The following is a 24,946-nucleotide window of genomic DNA, read 5'->3' as shown; positions in this document are numbered from 1 at the left end:
TCAGCTGTGCTGTCTAGGGTTGGAGGCACGTCCTAAGCCTCTGGGGGAGGAGACCCTAGGTAGTTTTGAATGGGGGGGGGCTGAAAGGAAAGAGTGACACTGCCCACCTGTGCAGGTGTGATATATTTATACAAAATGGCTCTTTTGCTGGTTATTTAAGAGGGCTGATTTTTCATGCGAGGTTCACCAATACCTAGAAATCTCTACGCAGAATTTTCTAGATATAAGGTAAAGGTTCTAGTCGTTCCTGACTCTAGGGGGCGGTGCTCATCTCCGTTTCAAAGCCGAAGAGCCAGCGCTGTCCGAAGACGTCTCCGTGGTCATGTGGCCGGCATGACTCAACGCCAAAGGCGCACGGAAAACGCTGTTCCCTTCCCACCAAAGGTGGTCCCTATTTTTCTACTTGCATTTTTTTTACGTGCTTTCGAACTGCTAGGTAGGCAGAAGCTGGGACGAGGAACGGGAGCTCACCCCGTTATCTGTGACACTAGGGATTCGAACCGCTGAACTGCCGACCTTCCGATCGACAAGCTCAGCGTCTTAGCCACTGATATAAGAAGCATCAAATAGATTTAAATGTCGGCATGGATGTGCAGAAGAGCATGCAATGGGAAGGAAGGCAGCTTGCATTTTTTGCTCTTCCTTTTTGCACGGAAACTCCCAAAGGGTTGTGTTGCGTAACACACGGATCCTTTAAGCTTTTCACACTTTTTCTTCTTTTACGGACTTGCATCTGACAAGTCGGCTCAGGAAGGGCATTTCCTAGGAGAGTCGCTAAGAACTCGGAAGGTTAATGCTTACGAACTCCAAAAGCCCAACGAGGGGATTGATTGATTGGGAGGTTTTTTAAAACAAGGTCCCTGGGTGTGTGTGTGTGAAGGGTTAGCTCCCCACCCCCAAAAAAAGCTGTCACCAACAGCTGTTGCAACGCATTGGGTCCAACTGAAAAAGCCAGAGGTTGTAAATTCCCTCCCCCCTCCCCACTTTTTAATTTTTTTAATTTTATTTTTAAGTATGTATAAATATTAAATACATGAACAGTGTGACATCTGGGCGTCATTCATTTTGGTCCCAAATAATAGTAATGAGATTAACAATTTTGATAGCCTTAATTACATTAATTAGTTAGAACAATTAACCAGTGGAACAGCTTGCCACCAGAACTTGTGAATGCTCCAGCACTGGAAGTTTTTAAGAAGATGTTGGATAACCCTTTGTCTGAAGTGGTGGAGGATTTCCTGCCTAAGCAGGGGGTTGGACTAGAAGACCTCCAAGGTCCCTTCCAACTCTGTTATTCTATTCTGTTCTATTCTACTCTATTCTATTCCTCTTTTCTTCTACTTTTCTCTATTCTATTCTATTCTACTCTACTCTACTCTACTCTACTCAACTTTACTCTACTCTATTTTACTCTATTCTATTCTATTCTACTCTACTCTATTCTTCATTCCAATATTTATTCTATTCTATTCTATTCTATTCTATTCTATTCTATTCTATTCTATTCTATTCTACTCTACTCTACTCTACTCAACTTTACTCTATTCTACTCTATTCTATTCTACTCTATTCTTCATTCCAATATTTATTCTATTTTATTCTATTCTATTCTACTCTACTCTACTCTACTCAACTTTACTCTATTCTACTCTATTCTATTCTACTCTACTCTATTCTTCATTCCAATATTTATTCTATTCTATTCTATTCTATTCTATTCTATTCTACTCTACTCAACTTTACTCTACTCGATTCTATTCTATTCTACTCTACTCTATTCTTCATTCCAATATTTATTCTATTCTATTCTATTCTATTCTATTCTATTCTATTCTACTCTACTCTACTCAACTTTACTCTATTCTACTCTATTCTTCATTCCAATATTTATTCTATTCTATTCTATTCTATTCTATTCTATTCTATTCTATTCTATTCTACTCTATTCTTCATTCCAATATTTATTCTATTCTACTCTACTCTATTCTATTCCTCTTTTCTTCTATTTTTCTCTTCTATATTTTACTCTATTATTCTACTCTACTCTACTCTACTCTACTCAACTTTACTCTATTCTATTCTACTCTATTCTATTCTAAATATTCGTCTCATTTTCCTTGCCATGCACAGTTCGTCACTTTTATACAACCGCCCGTCTTACAATGGACTCTCTCTGGGGCGCCTACAGTTAGCTGTCACGTTGTGACCTTATGCGTTGCGTCATGTTTTGCACAATGAATGCATTTTGAAGGCCGGGATTCCCCGGTTGCAGCCTACAATCTGTCCAACATCCGCTGCAAATTATTTGGGTCCTCCTCCGCCACCCACCCCCAGTCTTCACCTATAGGAGAGGGATAAATCCTGTCCCCCCCCCAGTCAACACCATGTCTAATCTCAGCCCAATGATGCAATTTAAAAATAAATAAATAAATCTATAAATATTTCAGCAGTTCATGAGATAATAAATCCCCAATCTGGATGATTCCTCCTCCAAGATGAACAAAACCCAGCTTTTCCGGCAGGGGCCGCTGTAAAAAAACGAGGGAGGCCCTTTTTTCCCCACTCTCTATGGGTTGCCCGGACGCCGCTCTACCTACCTACTTTTAAGTGGAGTAGCGGCGGTCTCTATGGTGAACAAGATGGCGCCGGCTTCTTCCGGAGCCAGGACCGGAAGCGGCGGTTTCCATGACGACGGAGGTGGCGTTTGAGGCCTAGTCGGGCCTTTTTTTTTTTTCCTTCCTTTCATCCGGGGCTCCGCCTCTTCCTCCTCCGGGTGTGGGCGCGGCGTGCGGCGGTGGCGTCATTTCCGGCTGCGGGCCCTTCCCGGCCGCCATCTTGCGGTGTGGGGGGACGCGCGGGGGGCCCCGGCGGCGGCGGCGGGCCGCTCGATGGGACGATGCAGCGCGCGGGGCCGGGCGGGGCGGGGCCTGGCGGGGCGGGCGGGGCGGGGCCGGGGCGCGCGCTGCTGAGGCGGGAGCTGCGGCTCCTCGAGTCCATCTTCCACCGCGGCCACGAGCGCTTCCGCATCGCCCGCGCCTGCCCGGACGAGCTGGGCTGCGAGTTCCTGCCCGGGCCGGCTGGGGGAGGGCCGGTCCGTATCCATGGCAACATCACGGTGAGGGGGGGGAGGGAAGGAAGGAGGGGGGAGGGAGGGGGGCCGGTAGCTCGCTCCGAGGGAGGGAGGGAGGGTGGGCGGGGCTTTTCGGCCCCCGGGTGGGCGGGGCTTGGGGCGGGGACTCCAGGTCCCATCCCATCGTCCCCTCCCTCTCTTGGGCCACACCTCCTGTCCCATCATCCCCTCCCTCTCCTCTTGGACTACAGGTCCCATCCCATCATCCCCTCCCTCTCCTGTCCCATCATCCCCTCCCTCTCCTCTCTTGGACTACAGGTCCCATCCCATCATCCCCTCCCTCTCCTGTCCCATCATCCCCTCCCTCTCCTCTCTTGGACTACAGGTCCCATCCCATCATCCCCTCCCTCTCCTGTCCCATCATCCCCTCCCTCTCCTCTCTTGGACTACAGGTCCCATCCCATCATCCCCTCCCTCTCCTGTCCCATCGTCCCCTCCCTCTCCTCTCTTGGACTACAGGTCCCATCCCATCATCCCCTCCCTCTCCTGTCCCATCATCCCCTCCCTCTCCTCTCTTGGACTACAGGTCCCATCATCTCTTCCCTCTCCTCTCTTGGACTACAGTTCCCATCCCATCATCCCCTCCCTCTCCTCTCTTGGACTACAGGTCCCATCCCATCATCCCCTCCCTCTCCTGTCCCATCGTCCCCTCCCTCTCCTGTCCCATCATCCCCTCCCTCTCCTCTCTTGGACTACAGGTCCCATCATCTCTTCCCTCTCCTCTCTTGGACCATAGGTCCCATGCCAGTATCCCTCCTCTTCTCTCTTGGGCTACACCTCTCAATTTGAAACCTCCTCCCTTGGATCCCGTCATCTCTTCCCTTCCGCCCTTGGACTACACTTCCCATCCCAGTATCTCCTCCTCCTCTCCCTTGGACTATCCCTCCCATCCGGAAACCCCCTCCCTCTCTCTTGCCCCTTAGACTACACTTCCCATACCTGCCTCCCTTCCTCTCCCCTCGTACTACACCTCCCATCTTCAAATCCTCTTGTCCCTTAGACTACACTTCCCATACCTGCCTCCATCCCCTCGTACTACCCCTCCCCTCCTGTCACCCCCTCCCCTCCCTCTTCCTCCTTTCAATTACAGCCCCCATCCCACTATCCCCTCCCTCTCCTCTCTTGGACTACACCTCCCATCTCCCTATAGCCCCCACCTCCCCATCCCTCACAACAGCCCACCCCCCCCAAGCATCCTCTTCCTCCTGTCATCCCCCCTCCCTTGGCCTGGGACCTGATCCCCCCCCTCTCTGCTCCCCCCAGGAGGCCTATCCGGCGGTCCCCCCCATCTGGTCGGTGGAATCCGACGACCCCAACCTGGCCGCGGTCTTGGAAAGGCTGGCCGACGTAAAGAAGGGCAACACGTTGGTGAGCGAGCGGGCAGCGGAGGCGGGTGGCATTTGGGGGAGGGGGCTAGTTGCAAGTCTGGCAGGGAAGGAGGGGGGCTCTGGGTTGGCCTTGACCCCCATCTCCCTCCCTCCCCCTCCGTCCGGCAGCTCCTGCAGCACCTGAAACGCATCATTTCCGACCTCTGCAAACTCTACAACCTTCCTCAGCATCCAGATGTGGAGATGCTGGACCAGCCCTTACCTGCTGAACAGGTGAGCCTCACCCCCCCCAAAAAATGCCCTTTTAACGGTCTCGCTTAGCGGTGGGAATGTTGGGCTCGATGGCGGCTATAAATCGGAGGACGTCCCTTGGGGCCCTGAATTGACAGGGAGATCCTGGCGGCCGAGCTCGAGTCCGTGGATCTCCATTGGGAGATCAACTTCAAGAGATCTGCTGGAAGGGGGATCCCCTCCTCCAGCTGCATCTCTTAAACTTTCTGTTTTCCCACAGAATACGCAGGAAGAAGTGTCTTCGGAAGAGGAAGACGAGGAAATGCCCGAGGTACCTGCTCCCTTATGACCCCCCCTCCTCCCGAGATTCAAGGGTTGCCCCCAAATTTATTTGTATTTTATTTATTTGCTTGTTAGACTTATTAGCTGCCCTTTGTGTCTGTGTATGTTTGTATTTGTATAGCGTGTGTGTGCATGTATGTTTATGGCTACATGTTTATTGTCTTTTGAGAGCAAGAATTTCATTTTTTTTAATGTGTGCCAGAGTGTTTAGAGAAAAAAGTGATAATAAAGGTTAATCTATCATCTATCTTATCTCTATCTATCATCTATCTCTATTTTCTCTATCATTCTTTCCTAATCTATAGATATCTGTCTGTCTGTCTACATCAATCTGCCTATATCTGTCTATCATCTATCGATCTTCTCTATCATTTTTCCTAATCTATATCTATCTTGTCTGTCTGTCTGTCTATCTATCTAATCTATCTAATCAACCTGTATCTCTCTGTGTCTCTCATCTAGCTTCTCTGTCATTCTTTCCTAATCTATATCTATCTAATATGCCTGTCTGTCTATCTATCTATCTATCTATCTATCTATCTATCTATCTATCTATCTATCTAATCAACCTATATTTCTCTGTGTGTCTCATCTATCTTCTCTGTCATTCTTTCCTAATCTATATCTATCTAATATGCCTGTCTGTCTATCTCTATCTATCTATCTATCTATCTATCTAATCTATCTATCTATCTATCTATCTATCTATCTATCTATCTATCTATCTATCTATCTATCTAATCAATCTATATCTGTCTATCTTCTATCTTCTCTATCATTTTTTCCTAATCTATATCTAATCTGTCTGTCTATCTATCCAATCTCTGTGTGTCTATCATCTATCTTTCCTAATCTATATCTATCTAATCTATCTAATCAATCTATATCTCTGTCTATCATTTATCTTTATCATTCTTTCCTAATCTATATCTATCTAATCTGTCTGTCTATCTATCCAATCTATATCTCTCTGTGTGTCTATCATCTATCTTTCCTAATCTATATCTATCTAATCTTTATCTATCTATCTATCTATCTATCTATCTATCTATCTAATCAATCTATAGCTCTGTCTGTCATCTATCTTCTCTATCATTCTTTCCTAATCTATATCTATCTATTCTGTCTGTCTGTCTGTCTGTCTATCTATATCTCTATATCTCTATGTCTATCATCTATATCAATCTGTCTATCATCTGTCTACCTATCAATCAGTCTTGCCCCAGGATGACTCTGGGGAGGCTTGGAATATATATAAAAACCCTGCCTACTTTGAGCCCATCCATCCACCGGAAGGGCTGACTCCCACCCTCTCTTTTCTCTCTCTCCCCCCTTCATCCTCGCACCCAGGACACGGAGGAGCTGGACCACTACGAAATGAAGGAGGAAGAGCCGGTGGAAGGGAAGAAGGCGGAGGATGACGGGATCGGCAAGGAGAACTTGGCTATTCTTGAGAAAATCAAAAAGAATCAGAGGCAAGATTACTTAAATGTACGTGTCGCCTGGGGGGGGAGGGCGGTGGGCAGGGGGAAATTGGGGGGGAGGGAGGGAGGGAGTAGGCAGGACTCAGTCTTGGGCGTTCCGGCTCTTCCCTATTGCCCTGTGGCGCGACTTACGACCACTTAATGTCCGTTCCAACAGCACTGACATTGACTTAAAATTGGTCCTCTTAACAACTAACCCTTGGAGGCCACTAAATGACCTCTGGGAGCACCCCCAAACCGACCCCACAAGTCTCCCTCCCCGCTCCTTCATTGAACTGCCGCTGGGAGTCCCCAAATGACCTCTGGGAGCACACACACACACCCCGAATGGACTCCACAAATCTCCCCACTCCTTCCTCGAACTGCCCCTGGGAGGCCACTAAATGACCTCTGGGAGCCCCCTCCAATCGACCCCATAGGGACGATCCACAGCCCCCTCCTCTTTCTTCCCCACCCCCTCAGGGAGCAGTGTCGGGCTCCGTGCAGGCCACCGATCGGCTCATGAAGGAACTCAGGGATATTTACCGATCAGCAAGTTTCAAAGGCGGTGAGTCTCCGGGGGAGAGGAGGGGGATCTCCTCGCTTTGGACTTTTTTGGGGGGTGGAGGGGGCGTCTTCGGCCTGCCCCTTAAGCTCTCTCTTTTTGGCCCCCTCCCCAGGAAACTATGCAGTTGAACTCATGAACGACAGCCTCTACGACTGGAATGTGAAACTCCTGAAGTAAGTTCTTATTTCACTTCATTTATTCGCTTCGTACGCCCGTCCGTCGCCGCATGGAAGCGACTCTGGGAGGCTCCTTAACCGAGTGATTAAAACCGTGGCAGAAAACCCGGAAAATTAAGTCCTCGACTTAACAGCGGTTCGTTTACTGACCGTTTGGAAAATTCAGAGTAAATAAAGGTCACAGGTGGTTCTTGACTTAACAGTGGTTCACTTAGTGACCGTTCATGAAAATTGAGAGTAACTCACTCCACAAATGTCTCTTTTCTAGCAGCTGAAATGTTGGGCTTAATTCTGGTCGTCAGCCGAGGACGACCCGTAGATGACTTCAGTTGCTTCCCAGACCCCGGAACAAATTTTTGTGTCTTTTTTTTCTTCCCCCCTTCCCCCCTCCTCCCCGCAGGGTGGACGAGGACAGCGCCTTGCACAGTGACCTGCAGATCCTGAAAGAGAAAGAAGGGGTGGATTTCATTCTTCTCAACTTCACGTTTAAGGTCAGTCTGGACGTAGGGACGGACGGATGGACGGACGCAAAGAGAAGCGGCAGCCCTCCTTGCTTAAGTTCACCCCTCTCGCCCTTCTCTTTGCAGGATAACTTCCCCTTCGACCCCCCCTTCGTAAGAGTGGTGTCGCCCGTGCTCTCCGGAGGGTGAGTCTCTCCTGTTGATTTTGGGCCAATCACAAGGGGACTGGGAGTTCTAGTCCTCCCTTAGGTAGGAAAGACAGCTCGGTAACTTTTGCCCATTCACTAGGAGACGGAGAGTTCTAGTCCCACCTTAAAAGTAGGAAAGCCAACTGGGGGACTTTCGATCAATCACCAGGAGACTGGGAGTTCTAGTCCCACTTTAGGCATGAAAGCCAGTTGGGTGACTTTGAGCCAATCACCAGGAGACGGAGAGTTCTAGTCCTACCTTAGCCATGAAAGCCAACTGGGGGACTTTCGGCCAATCACCAGGAGACTGGGAGTTCTAGTCCCACTTTAGGCATGAAAGCCAGCTGGGTGACTTTGGGCCAATCACTAGGAGACTGGGAGTTCTAGTCCCACCTTAGCCATGAAAGCCAGTTGGGTGACTTTGGGCCAATCACCAGGAGACTGGGAGTTCTAGTTCCACCTTAAAAGTATGAAAGCCAACTGGGGAACTTTGGGCCAATCACCAGGAGACTGGGAGTTCTAGTCCCACCTTAGCCATGAAAGCCAGCTGGGCGAGCTTAGGCCAGTTCCTCTCTCAGCGCAGCCCACCTCCCAGGGTTGTTGTTCAGAAAACAGGAGGAGGGCGGAGTATGAGGGACGTTCTCCACCTTGGAGTTACTTACAAGCAAATACCCAAGGGTGAGAAAAATACAAATAAATAAAAACTTCAGTCTCATGTCTCTACAACCAGCGTAGGAACAATAGATCATTTCCCCTAAATCTTTAAATCCGCCGGATTCGAACACAGGACGGTTCCGGGTTGGGAATCTTGGACTTGTCTCTCTCTTCCAAACACTCTCTCACTCTCACTCTCCAGGTACGTCTTGGGGGGAGGAGCCATCTGCATGGAGCTTTTGACCAAGCAGGTGAGCGGGCAGGAATGGGGGTCAGCCGGGGGTGGGTGGGGGGGACCGACCTGCTCCTGGCCACAATGACCCCCTTGACTTTCTCCCGGGCAGGGCTGGAGCAGTGCCTACTCGGTGGAATCGGTCATCATGCAGATCAGTGCCACTCTGGTCAAAGGCAAAGCCAGAGTCCAGTTTGGCGCAAACAAAGTGAGTGACAGGCGGGGGGGCTTTCCTTCCTTCCTTCCGTCCTTCCTTCCTTCCTTCCTTCCTTCCTTCCTTCTATCCCTCCCTCCTGCCTTCTTTCTCAATTTTCTTCCTTCCTTTCCCCCCGCTCTTCCTTTCCTTCCTTCCCAATTTCCTCCCTCCCTCCTGCCTTCCTGCCTTTTCTCAATTTTCTTCCTTCTTTCCGTCCCTCCCTTCTGCCTTTTCTCAAATTTTTTTCTTCTTTCCCCTCTTTCCTTCCTTCTCAATTTTCACCCTGCTTTCTCAATTTTCTTCCTTCCCTCTCCTTTCTTTCCTTCCTTCCTCCCTCTGTACCTCTCCTTCCTTCCTTCCTTCCTTCCTTCCTGTCTTTTCTCAATTTTCTTCCTTCCCTCTCCTTTCTTTCCTTCCTTCCTCCCTCTGTACCTCTCCTTCCTTCCTTCCTTCCTTCCTTCCTTCCTTCCTGTCTTTTCTCAATTTTCTTCCTTCCCTCTCCTTTCTTTCCTTCCTTCCTCCCTCTGTACCTCTCTCCTTCCTTCCTTGCTTCCTGTCTTTTCTCAATTTTCTTCCTTCGTTCCCCCTTCCTTTCCTCCCTCCCTCCCTCCCCCCTTTCCTTCTTCCTGCCTGCCTCCCCAATTTTCTTCCTTCCCTTTCCCCCTCTTTCATTCCTTCCTTTCCAATTTCCTCCTGCCTTCCCGCCTTCTCAATTTTCTTCCTTCCCTTTCCTTTCTTTGCTTCCTTCCTTCCCTCCATCCCTCTCTCCTTCCTTCCTGTCTTTTCTCAATTTTCTTCCTTCCTTTCCTTCTTCCTGCCTTCTTTCTCAATTTTCTTCCTTCCTTTCCCCCGCTCTTCCTTTCCTTCCTTCCCAATTTCCTTCCTGCCTTTTCTCAATTTTCTTCCTTCCTTCTTTCCGTCCCTCCTTCCTGTCTTTTCTCAATTTTCTTCCTTCCCTCTCCTTTCTTTCCTTCCTCCCTCCCTCTGTACCTCTCTCCTTCCTTCCTTCCTTCCTTCCTTTTCTCAATTTTCTTCCTTCCCTCTCCTTTCTTTCCTCCCTCCCTCCCTCTGTACCTCTCTCCTTCCTTCCTTCCTTCCTTCCTTTTCTCAATTTTCGTCCTTCCCTCTCCTTTCTTTCCTTCCTTCCTCCCTCTGTACCTCTCTCCTTCCTTCCTTCCTCCCTTCCTGTCTTTTCCTTTCCTTCCTCCCTCCCTCCCTCCCCCCCTTTCCTTCTTCCTGCCTGCCTTCCCAATTTTCTTCCTTCCCTTACCCTCTTTCATTCCTTCCTTTCCAATTTCCTCCTGCCTTCTCAATTTTCTTCCTTCTCTTTCCTTTGCTTCCCTCCATCCCTCTCTCCTTCCTTTCTTCCTTCCTGTCTTTTCTCAATTTTCTTCCTTCCTTTCCTTCCTTCCCAATTTCCTTCCTCCCTCCTGCCTTCTTTCCCAATTTCCTTCCTTCCCTTCCCTTCTTTCCCTCCCTCCCTCCCTTCCCCGGTCGAGTGGGAGAACCACGAGGAAAAAAGCAAACACTTAAAAGCCACCATCCCGGATCTCAGCCAACCTGGCTTGTTTTCAGAATATAAGGCATTAAACCTATGGACACAAGCCAACAAATCCTGGTCTGTAGTAGGTTCATGTTCTTTGCTTTTGAAATTCTCTCTGCCTTAATTTATTTTATTTTTTTTACTAATATCTCAAGGCCTCAAAACATACCCAACTCAGTTTCTTCCTCCGCCTCCAACTCTTCCCCCCCCCATCACAACAACCCTGCGAGGTGGGCTCCGTTGCCTGCCCCTGCGTTGTCTCACTCTCTTTCGCGTCTCTCTTCCCCGCAGAATCAGTACAGCTTGACAAGAGCCCAGCAGTCGTACAAATCCCTGGTCCAGATCCACGAGAAGAACGGTAAGGCCCGGCTTTTAACAACTTATCACGGGGGACGGTCGTACGTCGAGGACCGCCTGCCTCCAAACTCCCCCCCTCCCTCCCTCCCTCCCATTAGTGGTGTCAAATCTTCAAATTTGAATCAGAAATTTGCTGACAGAACAATTGATCAGCGGAACGACTGGCCACCAGAAGTTGTGGATGCCCCAACACTGGAAGTTTTTTAAGAAGAGATTAGATAGCCATTTGTCTGAAGGGGTGGAGGGGTTTCCTGCCTGAGCAGGGGGTTGGACTAGAAGACCTCCGAGGTCCCTTCCGACACTCTGTTATTCTGCTTTCCTTCCTTCCTTCCTTTCCTTCCTTCTTTCTTTCCTTCCTTCCTTCTTTCTTTCTTTCCTTCCTTCCTTCCTTTCCTTCCTTTCCTTCTTTCTTTCTTTCTTTCCTTCTTTCTTTCTTTCCTTCCTTCCTTTCCTTCTTTTCCTTCCTTCTTTCTTTCTTTCTTTCCTTTCTTCCTTCCTTCCTTTCCTTCCTTCCTTCTTTCCTTCCTTTCTTTTTCTTTCCTTCCTTCCTTTCCTTCCTTCCTTCTCCTCATTCCCATCTCCATCCTTCCTTCCCCTCATTCCCATCTCCTTCCTTCCTTCCTTCCTTCCTTCCTTCCTTCCTTCCTTCCTTCCTTCCTTCCTTCCTTCTCATTCCCTTCCTCTCTTCTCCATCCCTGGAGGGTTTTCAAGAAGAGACTGAATAACCATTTGTCCGAAACGGTATGGGGGTTTCCTGCCTGAGCGGGGGGTTGGACTAGAAGACCTCCGAGGTCCCTTCCGACTCTCCTTCTTCTCTTCTATCTCTGGCCACGGCGGCCTGGGCTGGCTCTTTCCTGAAACTCTTCGTTTTGTTTGCTCCCTCCCTTCCCAGGCTGGTACACGCCCCCCAAGGAAGACGGCTAGCCGCGGCGCCGACGGAACAGGACCCGCCACCCCCCCCATCAACCCATCCCAACCCGGACCCCCCCCCCTCCTCCTCCTCCTCGCTGGACGCTGTGGAAGGACAGTTTTTTTTCTCCCTTGGACTCCTTCGCCAGCTCTTCGGAAGAGCCGCTCCGATCGCCCTTGGGGCGGGCTTCTTATAAACACTCGTCGTGAGCAGCCCCCCCTCTCGGACCCTCGCTGGCCGGCGATCGGCTGCCCCCCCCTCCCTCTCACTCTTATTCAACGGGGAGGGGGGGGAAAGAATGAAAAATACACAACACACACAAACCCCACACTCACCTAAAATGAAAAACTCCTTGAAATTTCTCCTCTTCTTCTGGCCGGAAAACTTCCTTCTGCTGCTGTTCTGAGAAAACCCACACAAAAAAAAAAATACGGCCTCTTCCTTCAGCGCTGGATTTAATTTATTTTCTTATTTTTCATGTACACGGCTTTTTCTCTCTCTCCTTCCTCCTCCTCCTCCTCTTCTCCCCTTTCCCCAACCCGCCTCCCCTTCCTTCCTTCCTTCTTTCTTTCCTTCTTCCTTTTTGTTTTTTTTTTTTTTTCATTTCTTTTCTCTCTCTTTTTTTTTTTTTTTGGTTACAGTGTATGATGGATGTCTATGGGGAAAAACAAAATATGTATCTTTGGAGAACAATTACATTTGTTAATTTCAAGGGGGGGTCTGGCGGTACCTCTGTCCGGGGGGAAAAGGGGGGGCGAGGATGGCGGTCGGGGGGGGTGTCGCAGAAAAATAACCTGAGCGATGAAACTCCTTTTGGCTCCCAACCTTCCAGTTTCTTGGCCGTCACACAAAAAAGAAGAAAATTGGCCAAAATAATGTAAGCTTCAAATTTCAGCAGAGAACTCTGCATTATTCTTGTCAAAGGTAGCATTTTCCCCCCCCATGTTTTTACAAGAGGTCCTCGTTTAATGACTCCCAAGGGGAGCCTGGCATTTTGGAGGGTGAGCGGTTGCAGTCCTTAAGTGGTTGCAGTCCTTAAGTGGGACACTTGACTATTTTTGGGACTGTTTTTCCTAGGGTCATAAAGTGAGTCTTTGCAGTCGTCGAGTGTTGTGGTGGCCTAGAGGTGGAGTCATCTCACAATCGGGAGACTGAGTTCGATCCTAGGTAGAAGCAGATATTTCTCTCTCTCTCTTTCTGGGCACAATGAGAATATTATCTGCTGGACAAAACTCCGCCCTGGCAACAAGAAAGGCAGCCGGCCAGTAAAACACTCCGCTAAACTCCATTCAGTTGCCCAGACTCCACCCCGCAAGGGATTTATTGGGCCGTTAAAAGAGGATGATAAAGTGAATCTTTGCAGTTGTTAAAACAAACCACTGAGTTGTGAAGCGGATCGATTGTGACGGATGGGGGTTAAATTGGCGCAAATAACGGTCGCTTGACTAGAACGGTGAAAAATAGTGATAACTGGTGAAAAATGCAATTGTGACCAGAGAGGGAAGTTGTAACTTCATGGTTATAAGTAACTTTTTGGGATGGTTTTTGTTATAATGTGGAACCGTTGCGAAACAGCCGGTCGTTAAGCGAGGAATACTTGCACGCCCTTCTCAAGATCAACGGAGAAATTAAAATTCCTAGCGTTAAAAATTGGAAAGCAAAAACCAGGTCAAAATTTACTCCGGGTTGCTTACGATTCCTCGGTTCAAATCCCCGGTCCGGCAATCCGAGAAGCAGTTGCAGAAAAAAAGGAGACCCAGGAGAATCTCGTGGGTGCTAGAAAATCCGTTTTCCGAACAAAACAGGCACGGGCACCGGTCTGTTTCAACCACGCAGAAGGTGTAATCGCATTTTCTCAGCCAAGAATTTTGTGACTTTTTTTTCCATCCTAGCCTGCAGAAATGCTAGCGAAGACCTTGAGCCCTCAAAAAAAAGGCAGATTAAATGCTGGCCAAAAAATAAATAAATTAGAGCCACATTAATCTGCCCGAGCAGAGAGGATCTGGGGGAATCGCCAGATTTAATCCATTTTCTTAAAAGGATCCGGTTTTGTTGAGCCTTTCATCTTACTTTATGAAAAGATGCTGTCGCTCGGAGCATACATCTGTTGATAAAATTTAATTTGAGACGGAAAATAAGACAAGCCCTTTAACTACCTTTCCTTGAGTCAAGGTTGATCTTGCACTCTTGAGGACTAGAAACTTAATCCCCCCCAAAATCTAGCTATTTCCAGAGACAGCAAAATAGGATTTATTGATTCTTCTCTAGCATTCTGCATTTCACACCTAATTCCAGATTTGAAGTTAGCCTAGTCTGTTCAGACGAATGCATTTTTTTTATATAAGATTCAAAATAATAGCGTATATATCAGAATTAAAAATTAATCGGGCCTCGGAGCAGAGTAAAAAATGTGCTCAATTTTTTTTTTCCCAAGTAAGAGCCGAGTTTCTCCTAAAATAACCCCCATTTGCCCTAGGAGAGAAAAGCAAAACGTTCAAAAAAAAACAACAACACCCCAGCTTTATTTTTCTTTTAATTTAATCTGATTTAATACTGCTGGAGTTTGAGCTGAAAAGCGTATTTTTATAATGCAAAGGGAAAAGGAAGACGCCAATTTCTGGATCCAGTTAGCATTTTAATCCATTAACTGCAATAACAAACTCAAAAGAGAACAAAGGTTGCAACTGAAGGGCTGAGCCAAAATAACAGATTTATGTAATTTTTTCCCTCCCCTTCTGCTTACACATCCCGCAGAATTCTCTCCCAAGACATAAAATGCAATAGGAAAAATAACATTTTTTTCTTTTCCTTTTCGAGCACAAAGTTATAAGGCCTCAGCGAAGCAACCAAATTAATATCCCCCCAAAAAAATTTAAACCAACTTTTAAACATTTCCCACAAGAAAATTTGATGTACTTCAAGCTTGTTGGGAGGAACTTCACAAGTCTACCACTTCTTAGTCTGTTTTGACGACAAACCTTAAAATGTGTGGCTGTAAAACAAGTTTTAAAAAAAAAATTCCTGTTAAATTATTGTGCGTTATATCACACCATTGTGCGCCTGGTTTACATCTGGCCGAGTGTCGTGCCCACCCAGCTAATATTTCATAAATAGAATATTTAACTTGGGGGGGGGAAGAAAATTCAGCCGAATGTGGATTATTATAGTACATCTGTGCGTTTTGTTCAAGTGACTTTTGACATTATTTTAAGCTTCTGGTCCTTATTAAGATTGGGGGGGGGGGAATTTAAGTTGCTTGCACGATTATTTTTAATTTATTATTATTATTAATTTTTAATTTAATTTTATTATTATTTGCCTAGAGCCATTTTAAGTTTTGCAGCTTTCTTTGCAGGTTGACTGAGCCTTTTCGACACACGCACAAAACAATCCACAATCGGCCAATTGTTGTGTTTGCAAGCCCAAGAAACTATGGTTTGTACTTCTGAATTGCTGCAAAAATCCGCAAAACCGATTTCAGCAAAAATCCCCAACGAGGCCGTCTGTGAAATTGCACTGGTTTTTGATTTTGGATTTTCGGAGCCAACCGAACTCTTAATGAATCGAGTTGGGATCGACTCGATTCATTCAGTCGATCGGTGAGTGACAAACCAGGATTCCAGAAGGAAGCTTATCAGAGTTCAAACTTTGGCTTTTTTGATACTGGATGGCTGTGAGCAGAAATGTATTTTTTTTGGGTGTTTCCTTCAACGCCGTTCTGGTTTGCTTTAAAACAAGCCACGATTTCTAATCTGAAAATCCTGGCTTGTTTGCAATCGTGGTTTATGGGGCCGTAGCAAGTCTAGAGTTGGCTTGGTTCAGGCCAACACAAAGAAGCAATTTCTTTAAAAGTACATCTATTTTATTTAATCCAGAAATGACTTCTTGGATCATCAAAATCAGAGTTCTAAACGAGATTTAGTTTTCCGGGTGAAAACAAAAATAAATATATATATTTCTTCCCCTGTTTACCTCCCATTGAGAAGGTCCTTTCAATGTTCCTTCCAGGATTTGCCTTCGGATGACCTGCGGGGGGAAAACTCCTGCAAAACCCAGAAAGAAAATCCTCTTGAAATTGTTTCATCCAAAAAAGGAACATTTTATCCCATTTCTCAAAGCTGCTAATAAGCACAATTATGGGTGGACTTCGACTCCCAGAATCCCCCAGCCAGCATGCTTTAAGAGGGGTGGACTTCAACTCCCAGAATCCCCCAGCCAGCATGATTTAAGAGAAATGGACTTCAACTCCCAGAATCCCCCAGCCAGCATGCTTTAAGAGGGGTGGACTTCAACTCCCAGAATCCCCCAGCCAGCATGCTTTAAGATGGGTGGACTTCAACTCCCAGAATCCCCCAGCCAGCATGATTTAAGATGGGTGGACTTCAACTCCCAGAATCCCCCAGCCAGCATGCTTTAAGATGGGTGGGCTTCCACTCCCAGAATCCCCCAGCCAGCATGATTTAAGATGGGTGGACTTCAACTCCCAGAATCCCCCAGCCAGCATGATTTAAGAGAAATGGACTTCCACTCCCAGAATCCCCCAGCCAGCATGATTTAAGAGAAATGGACTTCAACTCCCAGAATCCCCCAGCCAGCATGATTTAAGATGGGTGGACTTCAACTCCCAGAATCCCCCAGCCAGCATGATTTAAGAGAAATGGACTTCAACTCCCAGAATCCCCCAGCCAGCCAGGTATCTGCCAGCCTTACCTTCCTCCAGCATGAAGGGCTGAGCCAAAGGGCGAATTTCCCAGAATTGCTCCGCGTCCAGCTTCCGTAGCGAGTTCAGGGGGAGGCTGGCGCAGCGGCCGAAGTCCACAAAGAAGACCACGGCCAGGTCGCCCAGGGGGTCCAGCACCCAACACCTGGGGGGGGGGTTTAATGAGAGAGAGAGGCAAACAAATGTCTCAGTTCCTTTCTTTCCTTTCTTTCTTTCTTTCTTTTCTTTCCTTCTTCCTTTCTTTTTTTTTTCTCTGATCCCTCTCTTCTTTTCATTCCTTCCATTTTTCTTTTGCTTCCTTCCTCTTCTATTTTTTTTTTCTTTCCTTGTTTGCTTGGTCCCTTTTTCCCTCTCTCCCTGCCTTCTTTCTTTTCCTTTCTTCCTTCCTTCCCTCTTCTATTTTTTTCCTTCCTTCCTTGTCTCTCTTCTTCCTGCCCTTTTTTCCTTCCTTCCTTCTTTTCCTTTCTTCCTCCTTTCCTTTTCTATTTTTCCTTCCTTCCTTCCATTTTTCCTTCCTTCCCTCCCTCCTCCCTCTATTTTTTCCTTGCTCCCTTCTTCCCTCTCCCTGCCTTTCTTCCTTCTTTCCCTACTTTTCCTTTCTCCTTTTCTATTTTTCCCTTTTCCTCTATTTTTTTCCTTCCTCCCTCGCTCCCTTCCCTCTCTGCCTTTTTTTCTTCCTTCCTTCTTTCCCTCCTTTTCCTTTCTTCCTCCTTTCCTTTTCTATTTTTCCTTCCTTCCTTGCTCCCTTCTTCTCTCTCCCTGCCTCTTTTTCTTCCTTCCTTCCTTTTCCTTTCTTCCTCCTTTCCTTTTCTATTTTTCCTTCCTTCCCTCCCTCCTCTATTCTTTTCCTTCCTTCCTTGCTCCCTTCTTCTCTCTCCCTGCCTCTTTTTCTTCCTTCCTTCCTTTTCCTTTCTTCCTCCTTTCCTTTTCTATTTTTCCTTCCTTCCTTCCCTCCCTCCTCTATTCTTTTCCTTCCTTCCTCGCTCCCTTCTTCCCTCTCCCTGCCTCTTTTTCTTCCTTCCCTCCTTTTCCTTCCTTCCTCCTTTCCTTTTCTATTTTTCCTTCCCTCCCTCCCTCTGGCTGATCCCCAAAGAGGGCGGGGAGCCCCTCACCTGTTCCAGGCGCTGCCCTCGTCCCCGATGTCGCACTGGGCCAGGCACCGGGCGCCCCTCTGCACTTCCTGTTTGGCCAGGAAGGGCAAGCCGGCCTCGGCCTCAGCTAAAGCCTTGAAGAGCTTCTCCATGGATTTGTAGCATTCCTGCATGATCAAGAGACCAAGGATTGCAGCCTCTAAATCAGCAAACTGCTCCCTAGAGGCACTAATCAAGTTTCTAGCCCTCATGAGGCTTAGAAACGGCGCCACTGCTCCCCGGTGGCATGAATCGAGTTTCTAGCCCTCATGAGGCTTGGAAACTGAGCCACTGCTCCCCAATGGCAAGAATCGAGTTTCTAGCCCTCATGAGGCTTAGAAACGGTGCCACGAATCAAGTTTCTAGCCCTCATGAGGCTTAGAAACGGTGCCACTGCTCCCCGGCGGCATGAATCAAGTTTCTAGCCCTCATGAGGCTTGGAAACTGAGCCACTGCTCCCCAATGGCAAGAATCAAGTTTCTAGCCCTCATGAGGCTTAGAAACGGTGCCACAAATCAAGTTTCTAGCCCTCGTGAGGCTTAGAAACGGCGTCACTGCTCCCCAGCAGCAAGAATCGAGTTTCTAGCCCTCATGAGGCTTAGAAATGGTGGCACTGCTCCTTGGCGACACGAATTGAGTTTCTAGCCCTCATGAGGCTTAGAAACGGTGCCACGAATCAAGTTTCTAGCCCTCATGAGGCTTAGAAACGGCGCCACTGCTCCCCGGTGGCATGAATCAAGTTTCTAGCCCTCATGAGGCTTGGAAACTGAGCCACTGCTCCCCAATGGCAAGAATCGAGTTTCTAGCCCTCATGAGGCTTAGAAACGGTGCCACGAATCAAGTTTCTAGCCCTCATGAGGCTTAGAAATGGTGCCACTGCTCCTCCACAGCACAAATCAAGCTTCTAGCCCTCATGAGGCTTGGAAATGGAGCCATTGCTCCCTGGCGGCACGAATCAAGTTTCTAGCCCTCATGAGGCTTGGAAACGGAGCCACTGCTCCCCGGCGGCACGAATCAAGTTCCTAGCCCTCATGAGGCTTAAAACCAGCGCCACTGTCACAATCTACAGAGGGGGAAGCCCTCAGCCTGGGAATTCCGGAGTCGAATCCTGCTCACGGCAAACCTCGTTAAGGACGATGGCCCAGAAGTACGGCATCAGCGGAAGCGTGTCCGTCACCAGAAGCCCCACCTCCCCTGCCACGCCGACCACGGAACGCAGCCACTTGGCATCTCCGAAGCAGCCCTTCAGCACGTGGAACAGAAACGAACTTCTAAAAGGAAATAATAAAGCGAAGAAGGAGAGAGACGGGTACCCCTCCAGGTCATCTAGAAGAACCCCCTCTGGCCGTGACTCGGGATCGCATAGAAGCTTTTGAAAGAGTCCGGAGCGAAAGGGATTTATGAGAAACCAGGAAAACGAGTCAGGGACGTGGCAAACGGGCTACTCAGTGCAAAATATTGAATTAACGCAACAAATCCATCGGGCCGAAACCTGTCGCCAAATTCATAATTATCACTCCAACCACTAGTAGCATCCGAGGAGGAAAACACCCCCCCCACACCACATTTTCTCCTCCTCGTGTTTGCACGTACCTCATTTCCATGGGGACAGCATAGCAGGCTCTCTGATTTACAGGGGAGATGTGGGTGGCACCTTTGGGGGAGGTTAAAAAACACAAATCTGATAGCCTTGATGCCAGCAAGGCTAAACAGCCACGTAAATCGCAATCAAGAAAATCAAGTTCCTGCCCCTAGGCCAGATTTTCTTAAAACAGCATTAGAAAAAATAAATTAATGACAAATTGGGTACGAGGCTGCCTTCCTTTTACCAGGATCAATTTTTTTTTTAAAAAAAAAATAACAATAGAACAAGATCTTGTACCGTTGGTAAATCCACATTCTCTGGCGGGGATCACTTCCAAATCCTACAAAAGCAAAAAAAAAAAAAGAAAAAAGACATTTGTAAGGGAATAAATCCAGATCGAAATAGCTTAAATAGAATTAATTAATTAATTAATTAATTAATTAATTAATTAATTAATTAATTAATTAATTATCAAATTTATAGACCGCCCTTCTCCTGAAGGACTCAGGGCGGTATACAGCCAAAGTAAAAAACATAAATACAAACATTAAAACAATTTAAAAAGATATATATAAATTTGGCCCCAAAATTAAAAAGCAGTAACATAACTATGTTTAACATAGCAGGCCCCACCATCATGACTGGTGCAGCAAACTACCATTAAACAAACCATCATTCGGGGCAAGAACTTGAAACAAGCTTGAATTAGCATCCCGTTCCCCCAGAACTACAGCAGGGAAACTGAGCCTAAAATTGCAAAGGAATTGTTCTGGCTTTATAAAACAATTTAAATTTAAATGCGTGAACCAAAACCTATAAAAAAAATAAAAAAAATAAAAATATAACGGATCTCTATTATGGATTTCCCTCCCCCTTCTTTTAATATTAAAATTTAACCCTTCACTGTTAAAATTGTGGTCAAGTTACACAAATGGAGCCCACAGTAAGTGTGAAAAGTTTGGGTCACTAAATGAACTGTCGTAAATCGAGGACTTTCGTTAAATCTGTTTAAAGAAGACTCAGAGAATCAGCTAGCAGGGGGGAAAGTGAGCTCTAAAGGTCTTTGTGAGTTTTGAGGAGGGGGACACACACTTCCCACGTAAAGCATGCTGGCTGTGATATGGATAAACCATGAATCGTGGTTTATACCGGCATCGGAGTGCTGGTTTTCAGAACCTCGTGAATTTTCCTGTTTTCCATAAACGCGACGGACATCGGTCGGCCTTTCAGGAGCTGCCCGTTCATAAGCTTTACTGCTAGTTTTGCGGCTTCGGGGGCCGTCAACTCCAGAAATGCAAAACTACGGAGGGAAAAGAAAATGCAGAAATTTAAACAAATATTTTTTTTCCCCACTGGACACCCTTAATAAAGACCCCCAGACAATAGCCACCATCATCCCCAATGCCCATCGTCCCCAGCCCCTCTTGAACTACCAAAGGACATCTGAGAGAGAAGCCCTGGCTAAGTTTCCTTGGAAAACCAGCTCGTTCTTTCACTCCCTGGCCTACCTCGCAGGGTTGTTGTGACAAGCAGGGAAGGAAGATAAACGAAGACAGATCGCCCTCGAGTTTATGACAGCAATAGGAATGGAATTTATGTTGCTAAAACAAGGGGGGTTGTTAAAAGAGCCGTGTCCAAATTTCGCCGCGATTGTTAAGCAAATGGCTGCAGTCGTTAAGCGAATCATTGGTCGTGAAGCGAATCTAGCTTCTCTCCTCGCTCGAAGCCGGCTGGGAAGGTCGCAAACTGGATCACGTCATCCCGGGATGCCGCAACCGTCATAAATACATGCCCAGTGCTTGGATTTTGATCACGTGACTGTCGGGACGCCACAACGGTCGTAAGTGCGAGGATGGAATCTACGTCACTTTTTTCTGGGCCTTTGTTGCTTCGAATGGTTGTCCAGTCAGGCCCGATTCGCTCAACAACGTCTCTTGCTTAGCGACGTAAATTATGGCTGCCCTCAAAATAATTCAGATTTTGAGGATTTTTTTTTTTAAATAGAAATGCCAGCCTACCTTTTAAAAGAATTATTGTGTTTCCTCAAAGATTTGATCCCAAAATCCTTGAATAAGAAGGCAATTTCTTCCTAATGAAGAAATAATAAAGTAAAAAGAAATTCAGGAAATATAGATTAAAAACTTTTTACAAGGGGAAGGAAGAAAAAAAAAATCCGATTGTTTGGGTCTGGGAAAAAAATTAAAATTAAAGATTCCTCAATTGGAATTATTAGGCGGAAAAGTTTCTTGACGATCTGGGTTTTATAAAGAAGATTTTTTTGAGACAAAAAAGGATGACTATCATCCCAAACTTATCATATCTTATTTTATTTATCTATTAAATTACTGTATTTGATTCCAATTTCATTTTAAATCGTGTTTTATTCCAATTTCATTTCAAATCGTGTTTTATTCCAATTCCATTTTAATTCGTGTTTTACTCCAATTTCATTTTAAATCGTGTTTTATTCCAATTTCATTTCAAATCGTGTTTTATTCCAATTCCATTTTAATTCGTGTTTTACTCCAATTTCATTTCAAATCGTGTTTTATTCCAATTTCATTTCAAATTGTGTTTTATTCCAATTCTATTTTAAATCGTGTTTTATTCCAATTTCATTTCAAATCGTGTTTTATTCCAATTTCATTTCAAATCGTGTTTTATTCCAATTCTACTTTAAATCGCGTTTTATCCAATTTCATTTCAAATCGTGTTTTATTCCAATTTCATTTTAAATGGTGTTTTATCCATTCATTTTAAATCATATTTTATTCCAATTCCATTTTAAATTGTTTTTATCAGATTTTAGTCATAATTTGTGACTGGAACTCTGCACTGACATGGGCTAATAACTGATCCATTTTATTTCTTTATGTTTATATTTCATGTTACTAGTCCACATGAACCCTCTCAAGGAAGGACTCTGGACGGTGATTAAATTATTTGAGAGTTTGGGCTAAAAAAAACAATAAAAGCCCCGAGTCATTGTAACATCAAAAGTATTTTTATAAAGACTTTTTAATTTCACTTACAATCCTCTCTTGCTTCAGATTCTGACCTCTGTTGTGGCCATAACTCAAGGACTAACTGTAGGCCATGTACGTAACACATCTATGGCATATGTGGGTTTGTGGCGTCTGGGCATAAAATAAACAAATTGAGAAAACTCACCTCTTTGATATCCAAGGGGAGATTTCCAACAAAGATTTCCTTCTTTTTTAAAAGCCCTGAAAAAGCAAATTTTGGTTAGGAAGACCCAGTAAAATATGAAAAAAAGACAATATAGCAGGAAAAAGCCTTTCCTTCCTCCCTCCCTTCTTTTCACTCCTTCCTTTCTCCTCCTTTCCATTCCTCCCTCCCTTCTCCTTCCTTCCTTCCTCTCCTCCCTTCCACTCCTTTCTTCCACTCCCCTTCTTTCCACTCCTCTCTTCCTCCCTCCCACTCCTTCTTTCCTCCTCCCTCCCTTCTACCTCCCTCCCTTTTCCTTTCCCTCTTCCATCCCTCTCCTCTTCCTTCCTTCTCCCGCCCTTCTGCCTCCTTCCCTCCTTCCTTCCACTCCTTCCTTCTTTCCTCCTCCCTCCCTCCCTCCCTTTTCCTTTCCCTCTTCCATCCCTCTCCTCTTCCTTCCTTCTCCCTCCCTTCCGCCTCCTTCCCTCCTTCCTTCTTTCCTCCTCCCTCCCTCTCATTCCTTCCTTCCTCCTCCCTTTCTTTCCTCCTTCCCTCTCTTCCTTCCTTCTTCCTCCCTCCCTTCCTTCTGCCTCCCTCCCTTTCTTTCCTCCTCCGTCCCTCCCATTCCTTCCTTCCTCCTCCCTCCCTCGTTCCACTCCTTCCTTCTTTCCTCTTCCCCCACTCCCTCTCTTCCATTCCCTCCTCCCTCCCTCTCCTTCCTTCCTTCCTCCTCCCTTTCTTTCCTCCTTCCCTTCTGCCTCCCTCCCTGTCTTCCATTCCCTCCTCCCTCCCTCCCTCCCTCTCCTTCCTTCCTTCCAACGGGGGACATTGCTTGAAACCCATAAATGATAAAAATTCTGCCCCCCGCTTAATTTTTCACGCTTTTTAACTCTCCGCGTGCAAAACCCCCGAGCAGAAGCTTCATTGCACGCCTAATTCACACATTCAATCGACTCTTTTAAACTCACCCGAATGTTTCAAGGGATTCGCCTTAACCAGCTTCTTAGAGCCTGGTGAACAGGGGTTTTCCTGGCCGGGTCTTAACCTACAAACCAGATTAAAACAAACTAGGATTGAATAACTGCCACTTTTTTGCAAATCTCGTTTTCAGTTTGCGTAAACCCTCAGCTTTGGCTAACTTGAGAAACTCAACCTTAAAACCTGGTTAAAACCTGAACTGGGTTGACCCTCACAGATAGATAGATAGATAGATAGATAGATAGATAGATAGATAGATAGATATGGATGGATAGATATGGATAGATAGATAGATAGATAGATATGGATAGATAGATATGGATGGATAGATATGGATAGATAGATATGGATGGATAGATAGATATGGATGGATAGATATGGATAGATAGATATGGATGGATAGATAGATATGGATAGATAGATATGGATAGATAGATATGGATAGATAGATAGATATGGATGGATAGATATGGATAGATAGATAGATAGATAATATGGCCTAATATGAATATGAATTTTAATGGGTGTATGTTAGTTTTTAATTTGTGGGCCAAATTTTTGTATATTTGATTTTAATGGTTTTTAAATTTTGTAAATTTTATGTGTTTTAATATAGCTGTACACCGCCCTGAGTCTTTCGGGAGAAGGGCGGTATAGAAGTCTAAGAAAAAAGAAAAGAAAAGAAAAGAAAAGAAAAGAAAAGAAAAGAAAAGAAAAGAAAAGAAAAGAAAAGAAAAGAAAAGAAAAGAAAAGTGTAAAGTAAAGTAAAAAGAAAACTGAAGTAAAGTAAAAAGTAAAGTAAAGTAAACTAAGATAGATAGATAGATAGATAGATAGATAGATAGATAGATAGATAGATGGATGGATGATAGGCACCCATGCCAGATTTTGCAGGGTAGTTTTCTTTTAACTAAAACTCACAAGTGTGCAAGGGAAGTGTGCAAAATGGGTGAACTTGCAACGGAATCCTGAACAAGGATTATTATTTAAAATATTCTGTCCTTCCTACTCACATCTCGCTCCGGTGACTTTGCAGGATCCAGCACGACACCCTAAAATAATAATACTTTTATAATGCTGTATTACACAATATATATAATATTAGAGGAGGGGGGCATTTTGGGGTGTTGGAAAAAGCAGGGATGGAAAGGTGCAGGCGTTGCAAAGAAGGGACTCCCTCCCGGATGGCTCACCTGGGCAGAAGGCAAAGAGGCGCGAATCCGGAGCAAAGGCGCGCGGGACTCCCAGCAGGATATCCAGGCGCTGCGCGGGTTTTGCGCCGGCGCGCATCGCGCCCCGCCTTCCTCTCCCCCGCCCCACTCTGGCTCTCAATGGAGGGGGGGTGGAGGAGGAGGGAGAGGCTTTAATTCGGAGTGGATCCGGAGTAGATGCATGGGCGAACGTCTTTATGCATTAGATAGGTAAGAAGCTGGAATACACGTGTGTGTCTGTGGGCGTTTTTAACTAGAGAGAGAGAGAGAGATAGATAGATAGATAGATAGATAGATAGATAGATAGATAGATAGATAGATAGATAGATAGATAGATAGATAGATAGATAGATAGATAGATAGATAGATAGATAG

The 24,946-nt window shown here is 46.0% G+C and overlaps 3 protein-coding genes across 4 annotated transcripts in view; 1 reads left to right on the top strand and 2 right to left on the bottom strand.

The window, feature by feature from the left end:
- The window catches only part of CHRNB2 (cholinergic receptor nicotinic beta 2 subunit), a 13,760-nt gene extending 10,853 nt beyond the window's left edge, over window positions 1–2,907 (bottom strand). Inside the window, exon 1 of the mRNA XM_087881017.1 lies at window positions 2,598–2,907. The gene's annotated coding sequence lies outside the window, so the exon portion shown is untranslated. The remainder of the gene's footprint in view (window positions 1–2,597) is intronic.
- UBE2Q1 (ubiquitin conjugating enzyme E2 Q1) lies at window positions 2,818–12,491 on the top strand. Of its 2 annotated transcripts, none has more exons than XM_060685081.2 (13): window positions 2,818–3,115; window positions 4,394–4,498; window positions 4,627–4,731; window positions 4,970–5,020; window positions 6,382–6,522; window positions 6,978–7,062; window positions 7,175–7,235; window positions 7,639–7,729; window positions 7,826–7,884; window positions 8,744–8,792; window positions 8,886–8,981; window positions 10,804–10,870; window positions 11,762–12,491. In XM_060685081.2, the coding sequence occupies exons 1-13, from the start codon at window positions 2,897–2,899 to the stop codon at window positions 11,791–11,793; spliced, it is 1,161 nt and encodes a 386-aa protein (XP_060541064.1). In that variant the 5' UTR covers window positions 2,818–2,896; the 3' UTR covers window positions 11,794–12,491. The 2 variants fall into 2 exon arrangements, with proteins under 2 accessions (XP_060541064.1, XP_087737144.1); XM_087881018.1 differs by having other exon boundaries at window positions 2,957–3,091.
- A 1,902-nt stretch (window positions 12,492–14,393) lies between these two features.
- On the bottom strand, window positions 14,394–24,646 carry TDRD10 (tudor domain containing 10). The gene is made up of 13 exons (XM_034405550.3): window positions 24,554–24,646; window positions 24,374–24,412; window positions 23,351–23,427; window positions 22,386–22,441; window positions 21,233–21,303; window positions 20,364–20,514; window positions 19,512–19,554; window positions 19,223–19,283; window positions 18,753–18,900; window positions 17,612–17,757; window positions 16,490–16,644; window positions 15,752–15,822; window positions 14,394–14,771 (listed from the first exon to the last, which is right to left on the bottom strand). Coding segments are annotated over exons 2-13 (1,017 nt in total). The 5' UTR covers window positions 24,376–24,412; window positions 24,554–24,646; the 3' UTR covers window positions 14,394–14,735.
- Between the last annotated feature and the right edge of the window lie 300 nt (window positions 24,647–24,946).

The sequence above is a fragment of the Pantherophis guttatus genome, chromosome 18, assembly GCF_059756535.1.
Source record: "Pantherophis guttatus breed Tessera chromosome 18, ASM5975653v1, whole genome shotgun sequence".
NCBI classification, from domain to species: Eukaryota; Metazoa; Chordata; class Lepidosauria; order Squamata; family Colubridae; genus Pantherophis; species Pantherophis guttatus.
The sequence above is the reverse complement of the archived record's forward strand: the minus strand, read 5'-3'. Positions and strand labels throughout refer to the sequence as shown.

Excerpts from the sequence above, each read along its gene's own strand:
- TDRD10 (XM_034405550.3), bottom strand. Across the intron at positions 19,555-20,363 it reads AAACCAGCACTCCGATGCCG|GATTTGGAAGTGATCCCCGC; the intron begins GTATAAACCACG and ends TTGCTTTTGTAG. Across the intron at positions 15,823-16,489 it reads GCCCTTCATGCTGGAGGAAG|GAGTTTTCCCCCCGCAGGTC; the intron begins GTAAGGCTGGCA and ends TGGGTTTTGCAG.
- UBE2Q1 (XM_060685081.2), top strand. The coding sequence starts at position 2,897 with ATGCAGCGCGCGGGGCCGGGCGGGGCGGGGCCTGGCGGGGCGGGCGGG. Across the intron at positions 7,730-7,825 it reads TTCTCAACTTCACGTTTAAG|GATAACTTCCCCTTCGACCC; the intron begins GTCAGTCTGGAC and ends TTCTCTTTGCAG. Across the intron at positions 10,871-11,761 it reads CCAGATCCACGAGAAGAACG|GCTGGTACACGCCCCCCAAG; the intron begins GTAAGGCCCGGC and ends CTCCCTTCCCAG.